This window comes from Arachis ipaensis, chromosome B10, assembly GCF_000816755.2.
Source record: "Arachis ipaensis cultivar K30076 chromosome B10, Araip1.1, whole genome shotgun sequence".
Classification (NCBI taxonomy): Eukaryota; Viridiplantae; Streptophyta; class Magnoliopsida; order Fabales; family Fabaceae; genus Arachis; species Arachis ipaensis.
The window spans coordinates 120,422,849-120,446,123 of NC_029794.2; the positions used below are offsets into that span (position 1 = coordinate 120,422,849).

At 34.4% G+C, this 23,275-nt stretch overlaps 1 protein-coding gene across 3 annotated transcripts; it reads left to right on the plus strand.

Annotated features, from left to right (window-relative positions):
* Positions 923-8,952, plus strand: LOC107622714 (probable acyl-activating enzyme 17, peroxisomal). 3 transcript variants are annotated; one of them, XM_016324700.2, is made up of 15 exons: positions 923-1,035; positions 1,122-1,458; positions 2,227-2,356; positions 2,453-2,721; positions 3,265-3,469; positions 5,460-5,500; positions 5,592-5,717; positions 5,936-6,009; positions 6,285-6,505; positions 6,986-7,080; positions 7,184-7,400; positions 7,662-7,787; positions 7,866-7,964; positions 8,324-8,536; positions 8,642-8,952. In XM_016324700.2, exons 2-15 carry the CDS (start codon positions 1,205-1,207, stop codon positions 8,750-8,752), a joined length of 2,181 nt encoding a protein of 726 aa, XP_016180186.1. In that variant the 5' UTR covers positions 923-1,035; positions 1,122-1,204; the 3' UTR covers positions 8,753-8,952. The 3 variants fall into 3 exon arrangements, with proteins under 3 accessions (XP_016180186.1, XP_016180187.1, XP_020969897.1); XM_021114238.1 differs by lacking the exons at positions 923-1,035; positions 1,122-1,458 and adding an exon at positions 1,807-1,978; XM_016324701.2 differs by lacking the exons at positions 923-1,035; positions 2,227-2,356 and having other exon boundaries at positions 1,338-1,458.

Below are 23,275 nucleotides of genomic sequence, written 5' to 3' on the forward strand. Positions count from 1 at the left end.
TCTATGATCATTTTTTAATTATTTGAAGAGATAAGAGAACTCTAATTTAACCTAAATTTTTTCACATAAACAATTGAAAATATTTGTACAAGTGTTTATAAAGGTGACACTTGCATGCAATGCAAACCAAGTCATCTAAAAAAAAGTCAAATGTATTGGCAAATAAAGTGTTTTAGTTATGTCTTTTTAGAAAATTTTGAGATTCACTAATTGTAATGTTGTACAAAATAGAATTACAGTTAAATATATTTGTGNNNAACTGGAGTAAGTTCCCCCACGCCATAAACGAAGTTGCAAATTTTGTTGAAGTTTGGTTAGTGTTAGTTTGGGCGCCATTATTTTGATAAAATAAGATCTTTTTTTAATGAAACTTCGTTTGGTAAATTTCTTATTTTTTAGCGGTAAATTTCTAGTAATAAAAGTAAAAGTATTAGAAAAATCAAAAAAATATCTTTTTTGAGAAGCTGTAATTTACATCTTTTTTTAAAAGATATTTTTTCTCTAAAAAAAGATGTTTTTCATGTAATAAATAAACAAAAAAGTACTTTTATATTGTTATATTCAAACATAATTAATAAATAAAAAGATCTTTTTGCATGAGATATCCAAACATAAAATTACTTTTATTTTTTCATAAGATCTTTTAAAAAAAGATAACATCTTTTCTTAAAAACTCACCCAAACAAACTTTTTCTATAACAGTGAACTTGATTAAAACTAACAAGTATGCTTATTAATGCCATAAATTTGTTCTTATTTTTGTTCAATTTGGATCATTCACATCAACAACAATTATCGTTAGTGACTAATAAAAAAAATTATATTATCTAATAAAAATACATGTGAAAAACTATTTTATGTATTTTAAATTAAACAAAATTGTCCAATTTTAAAAATGTTCGAACTGATGTCAATGATTTGGGTAATTAGTTTTTTTTTTTTTCCTTAATATATTTTCATTCAGGTGACCATGTTATGGGCAGAGTGGCGTGACGCGCTGCTGCTGAATGATAGCTATCCTATCGCTATCACTCAGTAAGAGATTTGATTCTTCCCATTACGTTTTGTCTACTTTCTTCTTCTTCTTCTTTTTCTAATAGCAAATCAGTTAAACCTTTCAGGGTTTCAACTTCAAAACTATGATAATTGCGTGTTCAAATTAGAGTCCAAGTTAGTCAGTGTGTGTTCGTGCTAATTAGTTCTTATGGCATACAAATCGCTGACTTCAATCACCGTCTCGGACATTGAATCCGTTGGGATTTCAACTGAGGTTGCTTCCGCCTTCCACCGCCGCCTCAAAGAAATCATTGCAACCCATGGAGCTGGCACTCCTGCCACGTGGCACAACATCACAAACACCATTCTCACCCCTGACCTTCCCTTCTCCTTCCACCAGATGCTCTACTATGCTTGCTACATCGATTTTGGACCTGACCCGCCCGCTTGGATACCCGACCCGTATGCTATGCACCTTCTCGCTTTTAAGTTTTAATTGCTTCATTTTATTCATGTTGTTGATTCATACTTACGCTTGTGATTCTATTAATATCTGTCATTTTCAGAGTAAATCCCCAAAGTGCTCCTGACATTCATGCCGTGCACCGATTTGGTCCTGAAGTTCCAATGGCATCATTGTCTTCTGTGAGATTGAGTTTCGGGTACCATAGTGTTCCTCAACCCATTTCCATAATTACGTCGTTTTGATAGTTGTGGGCATGTAAAACGATTTGCACACACACTTTGATTGGGCGCCAAAAGCAAAGGACCTCGTTTCACTATTGTCCAGCATGGCAATGGAGTGCTAGCTCATCACTCCGTTTGCTGACTCACTGTCACCAAGGGGTCGAGGGACCACCATAGTGCCCAGAGCTCAATTTCGGGAACGAGTGGATGCCAATAGTGCACTTGGAATCAGGGACCAAACCGGAGCACGTCATGAATCTCAGGACTACTATTTAGTCGTCATTTTGAAAATTTGGTAGATTTATAACTTGAACACTGGTACAAATCGTATCTAGATATATTGAATTGTTAACGTATCAAATTTTCATAGACTCTGGTTTTGATATGATATTTACTAAGGGCCTTGTTTGCTGTATTAATTATTATGTAAGATTTGGGATTACATGTCATAATCTGTGCATTGCAATGATTTATGTTAAGAAATTAAAGCTCCTGAACCTTTTTACTTTTTTTTTTTTAATTTCTCATTTCATGTGTAATTAGGGAATGTGCTCTTTCAACAAATGTTGGCCAGTTACTAGAGAGGAGGGGTAAAGAGTTTCTGGGTTCAGCATATAAGGATCCTATTTCGAGTTTTTCTGATTTCCAAAAATTCTCAGTATCAAACCCTGAGGTCCTAACCAGGATAATCTCAAGACTTTGTTTTGTACTTTAGTTAAATTTTCTTGTGAGTTGGCAGCGTTGTCATTGTTGATGTGTATGATTTCAGGTATTTTGGAAAAATGTGCTGGATGAAATGAACATATCATTTTCCACACCACCTGAATGCATCTTGCGAGAAAATCTCCTGGGAGAAAGCTCGCTATCACACCCGGGTGGTCAGTGGCTTCCTGGAGCATCAATTAATCCAGCAAAGAATTGCTTAGTTGAAAATGCCAAGAGAAGTTTGAATGATACAGCAATAATATGGCGGGATGAAAATCATGATGATCTCCCTGTGGAAAGGATGACATTTAAGGAATTGCAGGAAGAGGTTTGGTATGCTGTAAATAGTTTCTCCCTTCATGATTAGCTTCCTGTGCTTTTTGCTGTAGTTGTATTGTATAAACTTATCTTCAATCCATGACATTTTAAAACAGAGATTTTAAATTATACTACTGTGTTCTGAGCACCTCAAGTTGTTTAATTTCATCTTCAAATCTTTTGTCAAAATTCCTTTGGCGGCAGATGGCCATAAAAAACTTTTTGGTACCATGGTTCATAGCTTGTGTTGCAGTTTACAGCTTAGAAAATTGTCAGGATAGGCCTGCACTTGGAAAGTACAAAATTCAAGTTTCTGGTTTGTGTGTTTTGAATATTTAGGCTTGAACTAATGCTATCCAAACGAAAACCAAGTCTTGTATATGGGGTCAGCTACAAGGTTGGAACCAAATCTAACTGAAGAGATGTAGCTGGTAGCCTTATGCTGTAGCTTTTTCCAACCATTGTAGCATCCTAAAGGATAATTGTTTTAGATTCTTTAGCTTCATTGTTTTATTAGGGGGAGAAAATGAAAATCTTTTGCTTCTGTGAACTTTTCAGGTTGGTTGCATATGCTCTTGAAGCACTGGCTCTGGAGAAGGGATCTGCAATTGCAATTGATATGCCAATGCATGTCAAATCAGTGGTTATCTACCTGGCCATTGTTCTTGCAGGTTATGTTGTTGTATCAATTGCTGATAGTTTTGCAGCAGGTGAAATATCAACCAGGCTTAATATATCAAATGCTAAAGTCATATTTACCCAGGTTGACTCCCTCTTCCTTCTGGTCAATCTTGGCTTTTCAGGTGTTTGAGTGTTTTATTTATTGAGGTAATGCCCAGAATAGTCCCTGAAATTCCCAACACGCTCAGTTATGTCCCTAACTTTTTAAAATGACCAAATAAATCCCTCAAGTTGCAAAACGTGAATCTCCGTTAGTCCTTTTGTCAACTGACGTTAGTGATATGCTGATGTGGACTGTTAACTGCCACATTGGCTGTATGATATAGACTGTGATGTGGACACCACAATAATATGTTCAAAATGGTATTTCAAATTGTTTGTTTATACTCAATTCAAACCTATCACTAATTTTTAATCCCTAAAGCCCCAAATCTGAGAATCAGCTTCTCTTATCCTTCGTTCGAGAGGAACCAAGTTCTTTGTTATCTTCTCTCATGTTTCGAATTTTTTATGGTGTCTTATAATTTATTGGTTGAGTTATTACCTTGTACTGGCATGGGAAGTTAGTTAAAATATCCTAGTAGGGATTTATAGGACACGACTGACTCTTACTGAACCATTGCAGACAGACCAACTTGTTTTTTTGTTGTGAATTTTCTTTCACTCCCGTAAAGTTTGGCGACTAGACATTTTTTCCGATCCTTGTTCATTTTATGCATTTCCCCCTTCAAAGACTATTAGACATTAGTTAGGAGCTTTCCCATAAAACTCCCCCATCCTCCTCGCACTTTTTCTAAGATTATAATTTCAGGCATATGAAATTTTCAAGTTTTAATCACTTAGTTTGAAAGAAGGTACATTCAATGTTTTGCCATAGTCTTGAAATACTATGTTACAAAAAGGTAATATTATGTATGCATGTGTTAAGCATGGTGACTATGCATCTTATGCTAAATCCAACTGGAAAATGCATACTACATTGTCGGTCCAGCAGAGGAATAATTGGAGCGATTCTATGCTGTGCAAAGCGGTGCCTAGGGTTAGCCCATCAAGCATCTTGGTGAGGAAACAAAACCCGATCTGAGCTCTCACACCGAAGTGAACATCCTCTCTGCCACATTGAGCACAATGCTTGGTGGTATGCCTTTCCTTTGTTAGTCTCTCGAAAAATAATGTGTTCTAATTCATCCCGGTTATAGTTGACGTCGTTACAGCTCTGAACTACCTCGCATCGCAGAAGTACGATCCTCAAATTCATCTTGTACAGGGCTCTAGAAGAGGTTCGAATTCTCCAAAAGCACGAAGGGACAATGACGGTAATGAGAATGAGTCAGAGAAATCTGTAAACTAGGAAAGGTAGGTTAGATTGGTATATTTGTCTCTGTTCATAATGTGATTGTCGGAAAATCCTTGCACTTGACAGAGCCAAGGGTGCCAGAGTGGAGCCCCTGCTAGACGATCAAGACAGCAATGAAGGAGATGAATCCATGAGGAAGAAGGAAGAGGTTTTGTGGGGGACCAAAGAGGGGATATAATTTGACGAAGGTAGGAGGAATGCGACGTCGTCTTGATCTTTTTTAGCTTCCACCCCAAAACGATGTTGCATTCCATTGTGCCATGTAAGCACCTAACTGTACGTCAGCATTGTGTTAACAATCTTTCAACTAGGGACCAACGGAGATTCACATTTTGCAACTCGAGGAATGTATTTGGTCATTTTAAAAAATCGGGGACATAACAGAAGCGCGTTGAGAATTTCAAGGATCAATTTGGGCATTACCTCTTTATTTATTTAAAATAGGAAACAAATCTGTTTATTGCGATTTGCAAAATTGTCTAGTTTCCTTTCCTGCTTAGTATGTTACTACATTAAATAGCTCTATGTAAATCTATTCTATCTTTATGCCATCCATTTAAAATATGGTAAGTGGACCTAGAAGTCAGTTTTATTCATGATGTTTCAGTGTCGGCTATTATTGGTTGTAGCTGGATTCAGTTTTGTGGCCAATTGCATGTCACAGTTGTTGACTTTTTCCTGTTTGTTACTTCCATTTATCCTCGTTATTTTTCAGGATCTCATTATTCGTGGTGATAAAAGCATCCCTCTGTACAGGTTAAAATATGTGTTACTTTAGTAGAATTGAAGGATCTCTTTCTTGGTTCTCATATGTTTGGTGTCTCATATTGTTCTCTCACAAATGCAGTAGAGTTGTCGAAGCCAAGTCACCTTTGGCAGTAGTTATCCCTACCAGAGGCTCTGAGTTTAGCATGGAATTACGCAATGGTGACTTTTCTTGGCATGATTTTCTGGACAGAGCCAACAGTCTAAAGTATGCACTTAACGTTAGAATTTTTAAGAGATGTAAAATTCATTTGAAATGTTTAATAAAATTGTGGTATAGCTGAGATGTCTTTGTTTCTGTTACTGTATTTCATGTGAGCTGAATTATGCTGAGTCCATATTTTAAAGCTCTTCAGCATGAATAGTCTCAGTTGTTTATGATGATCTGTTGGAATTCTCAATCTTCTTTTCTGTCATGCAACACAGAGGCAAGGAATTCGTAGCTGTAGAACAACCAGGAGAAGCATTTACAAACATTCTCTTCTCTTCTGGAACAACAGGTTCGTTAAGTTTTGTATTTGGGCCTAAAAGAGGGCATATTTAGATGAAAAGATCTGGTACTAATAATGGAAATTTGATGGAAAGGATTAATATGCTGTTTACATTTAATTTTTTATTTCTTGGGGACAGCGTTCTCCTTGTCAAAAGTTATCTCAATAATATTTTGTATATAAGTTGTTTTGAACATGAAATGAGCTAATGAAAACACAAGTTAATTTCAAGACTAAATTCATCATGTGAAGTTAATACATTGTCATCTACTTGGGTGGTATAGGTGAACCAAAGGCCATTCCATGGACAAATATTACTCCTCTGAAAGCTGCTGAAGATGCATGGTGCCACTTGGACATTCGTAAAGGTGATGTAGTTTCCTGGCCCACTAATCTTGGATGGATGATGGGTCCATGGCTCGTATATGCATCATTGATCAATGGAGCTTCGATGGCCCTGTATAATGGATCCCCTCTTGGATCTGGTTTTGCCAAATTTGTACAGGTATAAAAGCTCACTCTGCTGTTTAAATTTTTAAGAGCCTTTGTTTTCTTGTTCATTATCCAGTCTCATTTTCAGAAGGTAGGATGCACAGGTAGAAAACACGGCACGGAAATTTATAGATGAACTACATGATATTCATCTTCTGTAACTATTCCTTTTACAGTTTTTGTTGATCTTTCTCTGCCTCTTGTTATTAGCTTACTCCCCATTTGATTTATTATTCTTATTACACCACATATGACCAAATCATACAACCTAAACTCCTGAATGTAACCATATGTTAGTTTTCCTTTACAGCAACTCTTATAATCCAAAAATTGGCATGCCACAAATTCAGTCAACCTTTTCTTGCACTTGATTTTCTTCTTTTCCAAAAGACAAAAGTAGAAAATACATAATATCTATCCTTTTATTTTTTAGGTCACTAGATTGTTTGTTTTATAGTTTCCTTCCAACTGAATGCTTATGTACCCTGTATAGGATGCCAAAGTAACTATGCTTGGCGTAATTCCAAGCATTGTTCGTAGTTGGAAAAGTGCAAATTCCACATCTGGCTATGATTGGTCTACTATCCGGTGAGTACTAGCTGAATCTACTTCCTTTATTAGTAGCATGTGAATGTGGATCTCATTTATGACTATTAAGTACTTTATCGAAACTACTATTTGAATGATATAGGTGCTTTGGTTCTACTGGAGAAGCATCTAATGTAGATGAATACCTTTGGCTGATGGGGAGAGCTCTTTACAAGCCTGTAATTGAATATTGTGGCGGTACAGAAATTGGAGGTGGATTCATTACTGGCTCATTACTACAACCTCAATCACTAGCTGCTTTCAGCACACCTGCTATGTGCTGCAGTTTGTTTATTTTGGATGAGGAAGGCCATCCTATTGTAAGTGCTACTCATTCAATTTTACTTTCTAGTTCATATATTATGTCTCTCACAAGTCAAAATTATCAGTCTTAGTATCATAGGCTTGTGAACAATACAGTTCTAACAGGCCTTTAAGTGTTGTTCCAATTCCTGAAGTTCTTTTCTTACCGAGTTCTCTGAAACTAAACAAAATTCAATGCTCACATTTCTTTTTTCTTGGGAAAACTAACGCTCATGATAAATAACTTGAGTTTATGTTCGATCTTCTTTATGTTGCAGCCACAAGATGTTCCAGGAATGGGTGAATTGGCTCTTGGTCCCATCATGTTTGGGGCTTCAATTACTCTGCTAAATGCTGACCATTATGATGTCTACTTTAAGGGAATGCCTGTTTATAATGGAAAGGTAGGATATTATTCTTTTCAGTGTGGCAACCATTATCTGTGATAGCTTTAACGCTTACAGCTGAATTTCTTCACTCAGGTTTTGCGGAGGCATGGAGATGTATTTGAGCGTACTGCGAAAGGATACTATCATGCGCACGGTCGTGCAGATGATACAATGAACCTTGGGGGAATAAAGGTAGTAAACTTAGTAGTTGTTCTTGTTATTTTTAGTAATACAAAGAATGTTAGATAAATATACATCTAAGCCAAATCTAAAACAGTTATCCTAATCCATATACAGTGTACCACTTTTATGAGCTTTGTTAATTTTGATGCCTTAAACATTTGATATCTACAGTGGGTAGAAATAGGAGAGAAACATGAATGCTTGATTTTCATATGAATCAAAATTGGATGGTTGCGTAATTGTTACAGAAACACTTCATATCCCATAAGGAGCAAAATTGATTTCCCCGGCTGATTTGAGGGCCACTTTGAGAGTATCTTTGTAATGTACAATTAAATTTGCTGAAAGATACCATCTTGTATGTATAGGTGAGTTCGGTTGAGATTGAACGCTTATGCAATGGGGTGGATAGCAGTATCTTGGAAACTGCTGCTATCGGGGTTCCGCCATCTGGAGGTGGCCCCGAGCAGTTGGTTGTAGCAGTTGTATTCAAGAATCCAAGCACCACAACGCAAGACTTGCACCAATTGAGGATCTCTTTCAATTCAGCTCTCCAAAAGAAACTGAACCCATTGTTCAGGGTACTGATTAATTATTTCTATTATTCATAATGTTCTTGTTCTTAATTACCATAGAAAGTGTTTACTTTTGGTGTTTCTTCAAAATGAATGCTCCTTTTTATGTAGGTTTCTCGGGTTGTGTCACTACCATCTCTTCCAAGGACGGCATCAAACAAGGTTATGAGAAGGGTTTTGCGGCAGCAACTTTCTGAAAATAACCAAAGTTCTAAAATATGACAAAAACTATGTTAGCTTTGGTAATAATGTCCCAAGATGTGGCGGGAAATTTGTCACCTATGGAATTCATGCTTAAATAAGCACTCCATGTACCATTCATTATAAATCATAAATCAATATTAATAAAAGAAAACAGTCATAGATTTGGTATGGGAAGAAAACAAGTAAATATATATACTTTGACTGATTCTCAAATCTAACTAATGAAAATGTTTTTTAATTTGTTTATTTTAAGGATTGTTTGAAAATATTGCAGACTTAAAATTAAGAAATTAAGGGGCAATATAGACATGTTAGACTTCTACATTAGGCTTGAGTCATACTTTTCTCATATCACCTATAACCAAAAGGTAAATAAGTATAAGTCCATGTCTCATCGACTACAAAATGTTATTGGTTTTTAGAAGTCCTTGTTTGAAACAAAGTGATAACAAGGTATCATATACATAAAACCGATCTGTCATAAAATTAACAAATGTATATATGTGGACAGACCTAAAAATACTGAAAATGAATGACACCAAAAGCTTATTTTTACTGCAATAAGTTATAGACACTAAAATTAAAGTTTTTTTTTTTTTCAAAGTCAGATAATTCCATTCATGAAAGGAAAGAAATATATAGGTGTCTATATATGGGACAAATAAAAAAAATGGGAGACTCCTAACGCTCTACTATAGAGGTAACATCATATAATAATATAATAAGAGATATAAAAAAGTAAAGTGCTCATCAATTAGGAAGTGGAAATTTGTTGAAACTCTTTCTGCAGCTTCAAAGTCGACGCCATTATCTCTTCCACACTAGTTGATAAATTATCAAAGATGAACCTGGTCCTAGCCTTCCATAAGAACAAGCTCAAAATCACCATCATCATTCTCTGAGAGGAGCTATTGGGTTGGGTACGTAAGGCTCTCATTCTCAAGTTTCACTCAACATAGAAATCAGAGTTTTCGGTGCTCTTTCTAGTAGCTGGTAAGCCCATTTTTGACCAAATTTTCTTTGATTTTACACAATGGAAGATGCAATAATTGATTGTTTTTGGAAATTGTAGGCATTTTCGCCAGATAGGTTGAATCAATGGGATGCGATGATGAAGCTTTTGCAGCACTGGAAGCTTTTTATGGAAACCCCTCCAGAGAAAAATCTTAATCTTCCCTGAGATTTTCAGCTTCCACAGTTTTCGCCACAAATTTCGTTGTCTCAATCTCTGGGCAAAATTCAATGGGAGGATGCGAGAACCCATAAGCCACACGGTACCCAGTACTCACTTCATACAAACTACATTTATTAAGGGCCCAATAAATTTTATCTTCTCCACCCCCAATTGTTGTTGCTAGCACACGCTGACTAGTGTCCTCAGAAAAAATACTTCTAATTAGAGTTTGATTCCACTGACCATTAGAAAGTATTAAGTCTTTGACCATCAATAGTGGTTGATTTTGTAGATTGGAAGTTTCAGATGAAGAAACAACATAAGGATGTGGAGGAGCAAGCCAATGATCACTGAAGATTCAGATACTGGATCTATCACCAATTCGCCAAACCAACCCCTTTTCAACAACCTTACGCCCTTCTAATATGCTACGCCACTCTCACGAAGGTACTGCTCCGATCTCTGCATTCATTATAGAACTGTATCGAAAATATTTACCTTTGAGGAGTCTAGATAGGAGTGATTGTGGCTGAGAGACTACTTTCCAACATTGTTTTGCTAATAGCGCCAAGTTCTGAGCCCCTAGGTCCTTAAAACCTAGTCCACCTTCCAATTTTGGTCTTGTCATAATATCCCAACTAACCCATGCCATTTTTCGCTCTGTACCTTTTTGACCCCACCAAAATTGGGAGAGTATATTGTGAATCTCCCTAATTAAAGTGTCAGCAAGATAAAAACATGATAATGAATAAATTGGGATAGCCTCCCCAATAGCTTTGATTAGAACATGCCTGCCTGCAGAGGAGAGAAATTTTCTTTTCCACCCTTGAACTCGCTTCTTCACCTTGTTCTTGATTTCTTCGAAGGTGGTCTTTTTTTATTTTTGGACTGTAGATGGAAGACCCAAATATTTATCCTGTGCACCAATATGATCAGTTTTCAATTTCCGAGCCAGTAGTAATTGAGCAGCGGGAGGAGTATTATTACTAAAAAATATAGCTGATTTATGCAAATTAACTTTTTGGCCACTAAATCCCTCGTATGACTGAAGAAGATTGAGAATATTTTCACAATTATTTTCTGACGCTTTGCAAAATAGATTGAGTCATCCGCAAACAATAAATGATTAACAGTAGGACATCTTCGGTTGATCTAAATACCTTCAATGAGACCGTTTTGCTCTGCCTTGTTTAGCAAAAAGGATAATTCTTCTGCACAGAAAAGAAAAAGGTATTGAGATAGAGGGTCTCCTTGACGGATACTTCTATTTAGTTTAAAAAAACCAAAAGGTTGACCTTCAACAACGACAGAGTAAAAAACTGTAGTCACCACCTCCTGTATCCAACCAATCCACCTAGATTCAAATCCTAACTTCTCCAAAATGAACCAAAGAAAATGCCACTCAACACAATCATAGGCTTTTCTCATATCCAATTTAACAGCTATTTCACTCAATAGGCTCCTTTTCTTTGTCTTTAGACAGTGCATACATTCATGAGCGACTAGAATATTGTCTGAAATCAATCTACCCTTAACGAAGGCACTTTGATTAGGGCTGATCAGCAAAGTCATAAGTTTCTATAGCCGATGGACTAGTCTTTAGAAATAATCTTATACACAACTGAGGAAAGGCTGATGGGTCTAACCTGTGGCATATCCTTTGCATCAGGAACATTAGGAATGAGACATATTTATGTATGGTTGAAGCTCTTTAGTAGTCTACCACTGACAAAGAAACTGCGGACAGCCTTAAAAACATCCTCCCGTACTAAACTCTAGTAGAATTGAAAGAATTTAGCTGTAAATCCATCATCACTAGGGGCGTCTAAGGATGAACACTAAAAATCGCACGTTTTACCTCATCAAAACTGACCGGTCTAATTAATTTTCTTTTCATGGTTGCTGAAACTTTGGTTTCAAAATTTTCGAATGCATGTACGGATTAGCTTGGTTAATCGATGTGAAGATATCCTTGAAGTATGTTTCAGCTATTTGTGCAATTCCCTCACGGGTGGTAGCATACGTACCATCATTCTTTTTCAGTTTCCAAATTTCATAATATAAAAAGACAAAATTTCATTCCTTCCAATTTTATTTTACCACTATAAAATGTCGTATGTACTAAAAAAGAATCTCATATTTTTACCAATTATTCTTTCTTTGAATAGTTTTTACAGCAACAATTTTTATTTTTTATTTTTTTCTATGATACATTATTTCTACTCTTTGATTTTTTGATAAATTATAAATCATGATTAAGTATTATTGAAGACTATCACTACACCACATCCGGCAAATAGCAGCGGTTGATATACCTGCTGAAAGATAGTGTGCGGCTAAACCGTTAGCAGCGGTTAATAGTAACCGCTGGTATAACCGCTGCTAAATGGTATTTTGCAGCGGCATAGTTTTGCGGCGGTTCTATCCGCTATGAAATTGTAAATAGGACTGCTTGGAGATGGCAGCGGTTGTTAACCGCTGCAAAATGTCATCCGTTGACAAATTCTGCTAAGATATAGCGGCGGATTGAAAAACCGCTGCCAAATGTAGAGTTACACTTTTTTTAAAAAAAAATCCGAATTCATAATAATATATGCCAATTATTTTATTCTTTATACGTTCTTCCACTCAGTTGCTTTAATTTATTAAAACAACCAATAGGCAATCAAACTAAAACTGTAAAACACACGAAACAGAACAAAAATATATATGCAAAAGTGAATCATTATAATAGTAATTTGAATTCAGTAGACAGTAAAACTGTAAACAGATAAAGTCACCAAAAAAAACTACAAATAAATATCTCAAAAGTCATTAAGACAGTGAACAATTAAAAAGTATTCAGATTCCAACATTGAACTACTAGATCATTAGTGCCCACACATCATCTTGCATGGGATGAGGTCGGTGCACTTCTCAAAGATTCCAGATCTGCAGTTATTTCAGGTGGCAAATTACCTCCTTGTTGCTGGATTATGTATCTTAACAAATTTCCCATTGTCTGCATTTTTGCCTTCTCCTCTACTGTTTCTGCATCCATTCTCTGTCTCTTTTCCCTTTCCTCTGCTACTGCTGCCTTGAGTTTTGCTGCCTCCGCCTTAAGTTTTACAATCTCCATCTGATACTCCTTAATCTGCACACCGTAGTCAGACTGCTGTGGAATGTTACGAAAACACTGAGAAGGACATGGACTGAAACCGAGTCCACGAACTCTTCCTGGGTGCTCCTTTCCAAGCACTTGTGCAAGGGAATCATTCTGTGAAAATTCCTTGCTAAAGGAGTCTTGGCTCTCAATATGTTCAATTGCTTCCTGCAGACATGTGAGATCCGGATTTACACTAATTTAAATTCAATGGTATTAATTACAAAAAGAAATTTGAAAAATTAAAGAACATGATTTACCCCAACAACACGCGCATCTTCATTCATATACGAACCATTCTTTTTTATGCTCATGGCCCATATCTCTCCTCTACCAATAGGCCTTCCCTGTCGTTGCTCCTATAAATATCATCAAGACACAATCATATAACAGACAACACTATATTACCAAAAACAAGTAAAAATTATGTAACTGAATTTAAATTAATTACTTCTTTGTGTCTCTTTCTTGCCATTGTTTTAGAACCTCCGGTATGTGTGTACAGTTGCTTTGAACGATTAATGGCATTTTTTCTACACTTCTCCGACGAACAACACGGCAAACATAAATGTTATCGGGATAAATTACTACAATGTTAATGGTCTATAAGTCAGCCATGTACAACTTCAAGAAACACAAAAAAGGATTAGGTGAAAAACTTTTGGGTAGTAATTTTTTCACTATCACAATAAATTCAGCATATTTAGTAGTAATTCATGACAATTTAAAATCAAATATAATGAATATTATTCACATATGCATTATTGTAACTGAGTCGATTGTTTTAAATCATAATATGTTTTAAAAATCTATAAGCTAATCAATTTAAATAGAAACTCATTAAACTAAAAGACTGATTAATTTAATTGAGCTACTTCAACTCATTTATTTCCTCATTGAACTACACGGCTGGTCATGATCAATTTTACTTCTTTATTGACAAAGTTTGATCATCATTCTACTAAATTTACAGCATAATTTCCTTCTTCCATAATAAACCTTTACCAAATTTTCAGCACAATTTTTTTAAAAATTAACAAAATTTCAGCTTAATTTTCACCAATATTGGATGTTAACAAAATTTTCATGACAATTTTAACAGCCATTCTCTAGGAAGCTAAAATCACCTAATCATTCAAATCAAACTTCGAATACAACGCATAGAACAATACAACATTTTGTGAGAGGGAGCAGGGTTTGGATAAAGAAAATTATACCGAGCAAAAAAAATTTTACTGAGGAAAAAAAATGAATAGAGAACGAACATTAAAAAAATGATGCCATTAACGTAATTTTCAGCACAATTTTAACAAAAATTAACACTTTTGCAGATCAATTTTAACCAGTATTTATCAACCGAACTAAAATCAAGTAATCATTAAAATCAATGATTCAGTGCAAAGCATATAACATGATCCGACATGAGCTTATTCAATAAAGAATTGAGACAACTTCAATTTCAGTAGCTCATTAGCACTAGTAATCCCTGAAAGGATAATGACAGCAACAGGTAAAGAAGAAAGTTATGCAGAAAAAACTAGAAGACATGAATATTGTGCAGAGGAATAATATCAGTAATCTTGAAAAAATTTTACTAAATAAGAATGATAAAGTTGCTTGTTTAAACCGCACTTGGCTAAAAAAGTCTTATAAATTCTCCTTAATTTATGAATCTAATCTGAAAGCACTAAATACGCCAACTATAACACAAGGCCGACTAATACAACTGATTACACTTCTTTCAATCTTGTAAAATGATCATCTTGACTCTTTAAAACAAAAGATTTATTCTCCTTTATACTCCATAAAAAATATTTTTGACAAAAAAATGAACCGCAAACAATAAATAAAAAATGAAGCCATTAACAAAATGAACTTCACAATTTTAACAGCCATTCACCAGAGAAATAAAATCACCTAATCATTCAAATAAATTGTTCAATTCAAAGCAGAGCACAATACATCATTTTGTGAGAGAGAGCAGGGTTTGGATAAAGAAAATTATTCCGAGCAAAAGTATTTTTACTGAGGAGTAAATTGAACAGAGAACGAACATTAAAAAAAATGATGCCATTAACGTAATTTTCAGCACAATTTTAACAAAAATTAACACTTTTGCATATCAATTTTAACCAGTATTTATCAACCGAACTAAAATCAAGTAATCATTAAAATCAATGATTCAATGCAAAGCATATAACATGATGCGACATGAGCTTATTCAATCAAGAATTGAGACAACTTCAATGTCAGTAGCTCATTAGCACTAGTAATCCTTGAAAGGATAATGACAGCAACAGGTAAAGAAAAAGGTTATGCAGAAAAAACTAGAAGACATGAGTATTGTGCAGAGGAATAATATCAGTACTCTTGAAAAAATTTTACTAAATAGGAATTATAAAGTTACTCGTTTAAATCGCACTTGGCTAAAAAAGCCTTATAAATTCTCCTTAATTTACGAATCTAATCTGAAAGCATTAAATAAGCCAACTATAACACAAGGCCAACTAATACAACTGATTACACTTCTTTCAATCTTGTAAAATGATCATCTTGACTCTTTAAAACAAAAGATTTATTCTCCTTTATACTCCATAAAAAAATTTTCTGACAAAAAAAATGAACCGCGAACAATAAATTTAAAATGAAGCCATTAACAAAATGAACTTCACAATTTTAACAGCCATTCACTAGGGAAATAAAATCACCTAATCATTCAAATCAATTATTCAATCCAAAGCAGAGCACAATACATCATTTTGTGAGAGGAAGTAGGGTTTGGATAAAGAAAATTATTCCGAGCAAAAGTATTTTTACTGAGGAGTAAATTGAACAGAGAACGAACATTAAAAAAATGATGCCATTAACGTAATTTTCAGCACAATTTTAACAAAAATTAACACTTTTACATATCAATTTTAACCAGTATTTATCAACCGAACTAAAATCAAGTAATCATTAAAATAAATGATTCAGTGCAAAGCATATAACATGATCTGACATGAGCTTATTCAATAAAAAATTGAGACAAACTTCAATTTCAGTAGCTCATTAGCACTAGTAATCCCTGAAAGGATAATGACAGCAACAGGTAAAGAAGAAGGTTATGCAGAAAAAACTAGAAGGCATGAGTATTGTGCAGAGGAATAATATCAGTACTCTTGAAAAAATTTTACTAAATAAGAGTTATAAAGTTACTCGTTTAAACCGCACTTGGCTAAAAAAGTCTTATAAATTCTCCTTAATTTACGAATCTAATCCAAAAGCATTAAATAAGCTAACTATAACACAAGGCCAACTAATACAACTGATTACACTTCTTTCAATCTTGTTCTTGATCATCTTGACTCTTTAAACAAAAGATTTATTCTCCTTTATAATCCGTAAAAAAATTTTCTGACAAAAAAATGAACTGAGAACAATAAATAAAAAAATGAAGCCATTAACAAAATGCACTTCACAATTTTAACAGCCATTCACTAGGGAAATAAAATCACCTAATCATTCAAATCAACTATTCAATCCAAACCAGAGCATAATACAACATTTTGTGAGAGGAAACAGGGTTTGGAGAGAAGAAATTGTTTCGAGCAAACAATTTGTAGTGAGCAAAAAAGTGAACAGAAAATGAAAATTAAAAAAAATGACCAGGTTAACATAATTTTCAGCACAATTTTAAAAGACTTTCATCAGGAACCAAAAATCGCATAATAATTCAATTCAGTGATTCAAACCAAAGTAGAGAAGAATACATGATTAGGTGAGAGGGAACAGGGTTTCCAGAACGAAACTTGTTTATGGAGCAAAAAAATTGTTCTGAGGGAAAAAATAATCTGAAGAGAAGACGAAAATTTAAAAAATATAAGCCATGAATATTACTACGGAGGCTGCTACGCCAATCTCTCCAGGACTTCTAAAAGACGAAGATGGGGCGACCTTCCAAGGAGCAAGGGCTGACGACACGTACAATGTGCAGCGACGGCAACAGAAGGCAGTCCGGCGTTAATGAGTGGTGGTGCTCTGGAGGATGAAGCTTACTTGAGGCTATACGTTACACTTAGAAGGGTTTGTGATCTGAGGTTTAAGCTGTCTCAGGTTTTTTTCGTTTGGGGGGAAGGAGGCGCAGAGTAGGTTAAGAAGACGGGAGACAGTGACTGCTAAAAATATTGGGTGATTTTTTGAAATCCTAACAACTTAATCACAATCAGATTTTCTGCCGTTTAGTTAACTAGCTTATGGATTTCAAATTTAAGAATCTAAGTTATCGGATTTGAGTAGCCCGTTTCTCCTTCTAATTAATTTATCCTTTTATATAATTAATTTATCCTTTTATTTAATTAATTGTAACTGAAGAAATGTTGTCTGTTCAAAAAGTGACTGTAAATGCGGTAAAGGATGGCAAATTCGTTTTTTTTCTTATCTTCAAAACAAACTTGATTATTAGTTATATTTTAAAGGTGTTTGGTAGTCTATATAATAACATATTTCTCCTCAAATAATTGTAAACTCAATATCTCAACTCTTCTTCTTTTCAAATGCTAGGAGCCAACAACAATCTTCTGTGATTTTCGTTTATATCATTTTCCAACTACACATTCATCCAGGTACCACCATTTTCAGTGTTAGATGCTAATCTTTTTTCCAATGTATACACTCAAATATTCGTTGTTCATAATTTTTCAAGTAAGTAAAAATCTCCGTAATAGAGTTTTTAAACTGCTTTTTTTTATTTGTATGACCATTTTGGTTGTTTTATTCTATATTTTCCGTTTTCCTTTTTTTCTTGATTATTTCTGTTCTATTTAAGGAGAGACTATTAATTGAGGTTAAAACTGTTTTATATCCCTGATCCTCTTAAGTTTTTTTTTTTAAAGGTGTTTACGATATATTTTATTATTATTATTATTATTTTCCTCCATTATTGTCATGAATACAATATTTTTAACTTATGTTTGAATGTAAAATTTTTGAGAATGTTTCCTTGAAGATGTAAATTTTTAGAAGATTATTTTTTTTCTTTTTAATTTATTAACCCTCTTGCTCATTTTTTATATGTTTCACCTACATGAATTAAGTGAATACTGAGTTATTAGTACATTTTAGAATCTTTTGTATGTTATCAATTTTGTTGGTTTATCATAATAATGAACCACATGTTATCCAAAATTATTCAAAATTATTCAATATTATTCCCAATTATTCAACAAACAACAAAATTTAGTTACGTAAACAATGAAAAATTAGCTCAGTAAACAAACATTATTTTAAAACAAAGTCCACAATTCAGTTGAGTAATTTCTAGTTCAATCAGTTCACACTTCACAGCTCAGAAAATTAACATATTAGTAAATCACATTTCAGTATATTAGAGACAAGCAACATAGCTTCACACACTTCACAGCATAGAGCTTCACATAATAAATTTTTTTTCAATAATACTCATTATGGATACAGAGACATGCAACACTGCAACAGTTATTCAATAAGTTAATCAAACCTTCATATCTTAAAAAAATACCTAGAAGCTCGAAGATTCCGTCAACGTTGATGGAGGGGAGATAGAGCCACTGAGTGACCAAGGCAAGAAGCAGTGGTGGAGCACCTTCGGACCGAGTAACGAACAGAGCTAGCAGCTGCGTGGGTGCGCGAGGGAGGTTTCGAGGTTTCCACGGTGGCTGCTTAATGGAAGGGAAGGAGGGTTGCGACGGAGGGAAGGGAGCGACCTGAGGGACGCGGCGGCGGCACGCGGAGGTGGCTGGACGGAGGTGAGGGACAACGCGCTGGAGGAGATTGGGAGGAGCCCTTCACGTGAGAGCGGCACTCTGACCTATGGAATCTGGATCTCTTCATCTGGATGGAGTGAGATGTAATTAGGGCTAACTGAAGGCTGAAACGGCAACGTTTTGATGTTCCTTTAAAAAACCGGCCGTGTTACGGTTCAATTTTTCCGACCGGTTCTTGGCCGGTTCACTGGTTCAATTCCGATTTTTAAAAATATCCAATTTTTGTTTTATACCGAGTATGTTTAAAAATACAAGAAAAAAGAAAATATGTCATCTTGATTATGCCGAAACTAATTAGTAGTTAATTACCTAATGTTTATAAATATCTTTTACTAAAAATTTTAATGATGGCTTCAATTTTATTTTTTCGATTATTTAAGTTCTATATAAGGAGAAACAATAAATTGGTTTTGTGGACGTTTTATGTTGACGAACTTTTTTATTTATTTTTATGTTTGTTGTATGTGAAATGTGTTATTTAAGTTTAATTATTCCTAAATTATTGTTTCATGATAAAACTTGTTGGAAATGTTTTGATGAAGAGATAAATTTTTCGGAAGTAATTTTTTGTTTACTAACTCTTTACTTCTTCTTTATACACATTTCAGACTATTATTTTGACATCTTTGACCTATGAATATAAGGTGAGTAATGAGTTATGTGTATATTTTGTATTATTTAGAGTATCTTAGCTTTATTAGTTCCCTTTTTGGTTTGTCATAATAATATTCCCCATGTTTGTCCTTATTATTTTTTTTTAATGAAATGGTCAGTTATTAATGAACATCAATATTGTTGACATATTGAATTAATATTTAATCTATTTATTTTCTAATTAAAAATATTAATCCTAAATTATAAATATTTTAATACTTAATTAAATAGTTTATCTCAAATTTTTATGTCTTTGCTATGTTCCTTCACTGAGTACAAATTAGTAGTCACTCTGTTGATGAGTTGTAAGTTGTAACCAACAAACTGAATAAATAAATAAATAACGCCAAATTTATCTTGGAAAAAATTTATGGTGAATTACATTATTTTCATTATTATACAATGCATACAAACTACAAAATCACATAATTTCATTTAGAATAGAAGTTAAAAATTAAAGTTAGCTGATATTAGTACTTTTTTACTTAACAAAATTAAATTAAAGTTAACAATTAAAGACGAAAACTAAAAAAATAAATAGCCTTAGAAAATAAAAAAGTTAAATTTTGTGTTACTATATATGGAAACAATGATTTTTTTTGTTATATTTATTTTTGTACCAAATAACAAGAAGGTTAAATCTTATGTCCAATTTTTATTACTAATTTTACTTATGAACAGTTGTTTAAATTAGACTTTATAGTTTTCGAGTCATGTTTTCATCCAACAAAAAAAATTGTTATGAAGTCATTTTCAATTTTTTAACAGGAGTACATCCATTATATCATGATTTTAATAATTATTATAAAAATTAAAAAATTAAATAAATATATATTTACTTTGCTTACATTCAAGATTGAATTATCTGTATTTCTATGGTCAAGAAATAGACTTAATTTCTTCTATAATAAAATTATTTTTTAATCTTCTAATTTATAAAAAAGTCTCATTTTTTATTTACTTTTTCTAAAAGTAAAATATTAAAACTAATGTTTAAAATTTTTTATTAACATAAGTCAAATAAAATATAAAAATAAACCTTGAATAAAATTAAAAGTAGAAATTTTGAATCCTAACTTATAAAAAGGTTCTAAGAGGAGTGTTTTACGTAGATAAAAATTTTGTATGGTACTCCATGAATGAATTTAGATAAATGACTATTATATATGTAAAATGAATCTTGATATTTTGTGACAGAAATTAATTTGTGTAAATTTTAGAGTCGTTTTTATAACTGTAATTATGTGGCGTCTTTTTTTTATATTAGTTTTATATTCTACAGTTTACTACACATTTTAGTATAAATTTTAATGTATTTAGTTGCACACGTATTTTACCATACATCTTACATTTGTAGAACGATATTTGTTATATCATGCGGATAAAATACACTAAGATACTTAACATTATTTTAGTGATGAAAAAGTTGTATAACATTAATTATTAAACCATATTTTTGGTGTATAATAGATATGGACAAAATCTGGATTCTTAAGCCACGAGATAGCATAGAATATAGACGAGGACTTAATAAGTTCCTAGACTTTGTATTTGCAAATGCATCATCTGATGGCATGATAAAGTGTCCATGCCCTTAATGTGGGTTTCAATTTATGCAAACAAGAGAAGATGCGTACGGCCACCTGTTGATAAAGCCCTTTCCACCTGGATATACTTTGTGGTTGCGTCATGGTGAGCGGCCAGCTGAGGAGAGCTCTATTTGCCCACCGATAGTTGAGAAACTTACAACCGAGGTGAATCCATATTTTCAAATGGTTCATGAGGCATTTAACTTCACAACGCCTCCTAGAAGTGAGGAGACCACAACAGGCGATCCTGTAGAAGACGATGATCTGGAGTTGTCGTACTTGTACGATGGTCCAAGTCGTAAGGCACAGGATTTTACTGATCTTCTTGCGGATGGAGCGGAGGAATTATATCCCGGCTGCTTGAAATACTCAAAGTTGTCTTTCCTAATTAAGCTTTATCACATTAAGTGTATGTGCGGTGTGAGTGACAAGGCTATGTCGATGATTCTGGACTTATTGCGGGATGCATTTGAGCAAGCCAAACTCCCGTCCACTTTGTATGAAGCCAAAAAAAACTTTTCGAAAGTTAGGGATTGAATACAAAAAGATAGATGCATTCCCGAATGATTGCATGTTATATCGGGGTGATGATGAGGACGCGACCAAATGCAAGCAGTGTGGGACTTCACGATGGAAGCAAAAGACGCGAAAGGGTTCCGTTACGAAACTCAAAATACCTGTAAGAAAAAATGGAAAGCCTCTCCCAGCAAAGACTCTCCGTTACTTTCCTCTTATACCACGGCTGCAACGGTTATTCATGTGTTGCAAAACTTCAACTGACATGTTATGTTATAAAGAGGCTAATAATAATGATGGGTACTTGAGGCATCCAACGGACACTGAAGCATGGAAAGATTTTGATGCAAAGTATCCTTTTTTTTTTCTAACGATCCGCGCAGTGTTCGTTTATCTTTAGCTAGTGACGGATTTAATCCTTTCGGAAATATGAGTATGAAGTATTCCATTTGGCCTGTCATTCTTTTTTCGTACAATCTTCCTCCTTGGCTTTGCATGAAACAGGCATCTTTTATACTATCTATGATTATTTCCAGTCCTAAAATACCGGGTAATGACATAGATGTTTATTTGGAGCCCTTGGTGGATGAGTTAAAGCAACTCTGGGATGGCGTTGAAACTTATGATGCTAATAAGGGGACCACTTTCAAGATGCATGCGACGCTAATGTGGACTATTAGTAAATTTATCTGGATGGAACACGTATAGTGGGTTAGCATGTCCAACGTGTAACATGGACGCTAAGGCTCAGCGACTAACATTCAGTCGAAAATGGTGTTACATGGGCCATCGACGCTTCTTGACTCAGGGCCATAAATATAGACTAGACCGAAGTAGATTTGACGGACAAGGTGAAAGCAAAGATCCACCGAAGAAGTATTCTGAGACAGATGTCTTAAGGCAGCAGTGTAACATGCAAGTATCATTTGGGAAGAACTCAACTTTGACTGCAAAAAGAAGACGCATTGGTGAAGATGCAGATCAAGATGACTCGTATTGGAAAAAGATGAGTGTGTTCTTTGAACTCCCGTACTGGAAGGATCACATGTTGCGTCATAACCTTGACGTGATGCATATAGAGAAAAATATTTGTGACAATGTGGTCTTCACTATCTTAAACGATAGCGTCAAATCAAAAAACAATCTTAAAGCTCGCAAAGATTTACAAAGCATGGGCATAAGGCCTGAATTGTGGCCGGACGAAGGTGGTAAATATCCTTCAGCAATCTTCACAATGTCGAATCCACAGAAGAATGTATTTCTGAAGATTCCACAGAACGTGGTCTTTCCAGATGATTACTCGAGGAATATTGCTCGTTGTGTTGACATCCGACAACGCAAGTTGTATGGGTTGAAAAGTCACGACTGCCATATTCTAATAGAACAATTACATCTGATTTTGGTGAAGAATGCATTGCCGAGTCCGATGTTGACTGTGATTGTGAATCTGTCTTCATTTTTTTGAGAACTATGTGGGAAAGCTGTAAACCCTATGCAGCTTGGTGGCCTTCAGAATCATGTTGTGCAAACTCTGTGTTAGATGGAAATGATTTTTCCTCTATCCTTCTTCGCTGTTAAGGTTCACCTTACAGTGCATCTCGTTGATGAACTAAAACTTGGTGGCCCGATACATTATCGGTGGATGTATCCAATAGAAATGTTAGCTTGCTACTAAACACCTTT

Excerpts from the sequence above, each read along its gene's own strand:
- LOC107622714 (XM_016324700.2), top strand. The coding sequence starts at position 1,205 with ATGGCATACAAATCGCTGACTTCAATCACCGTCTCGGACATTGAATCC. Across the intron at positions 5,718-5,935 it reads GACAGAGCCAACAGTCTAAA|AGGCAAGGAATTCGTAGCTG; the intron begins GTATGCACTTAA and ends CATGCAACACAG. Across the intron at positions 7,401-7,661 it reads ATGAGGAAGGCCATCCTATT|CCACAAGATGTTCCAGGAAT; the intron begins GTAAGTGCTACT and ends TTTATGTTGCAG.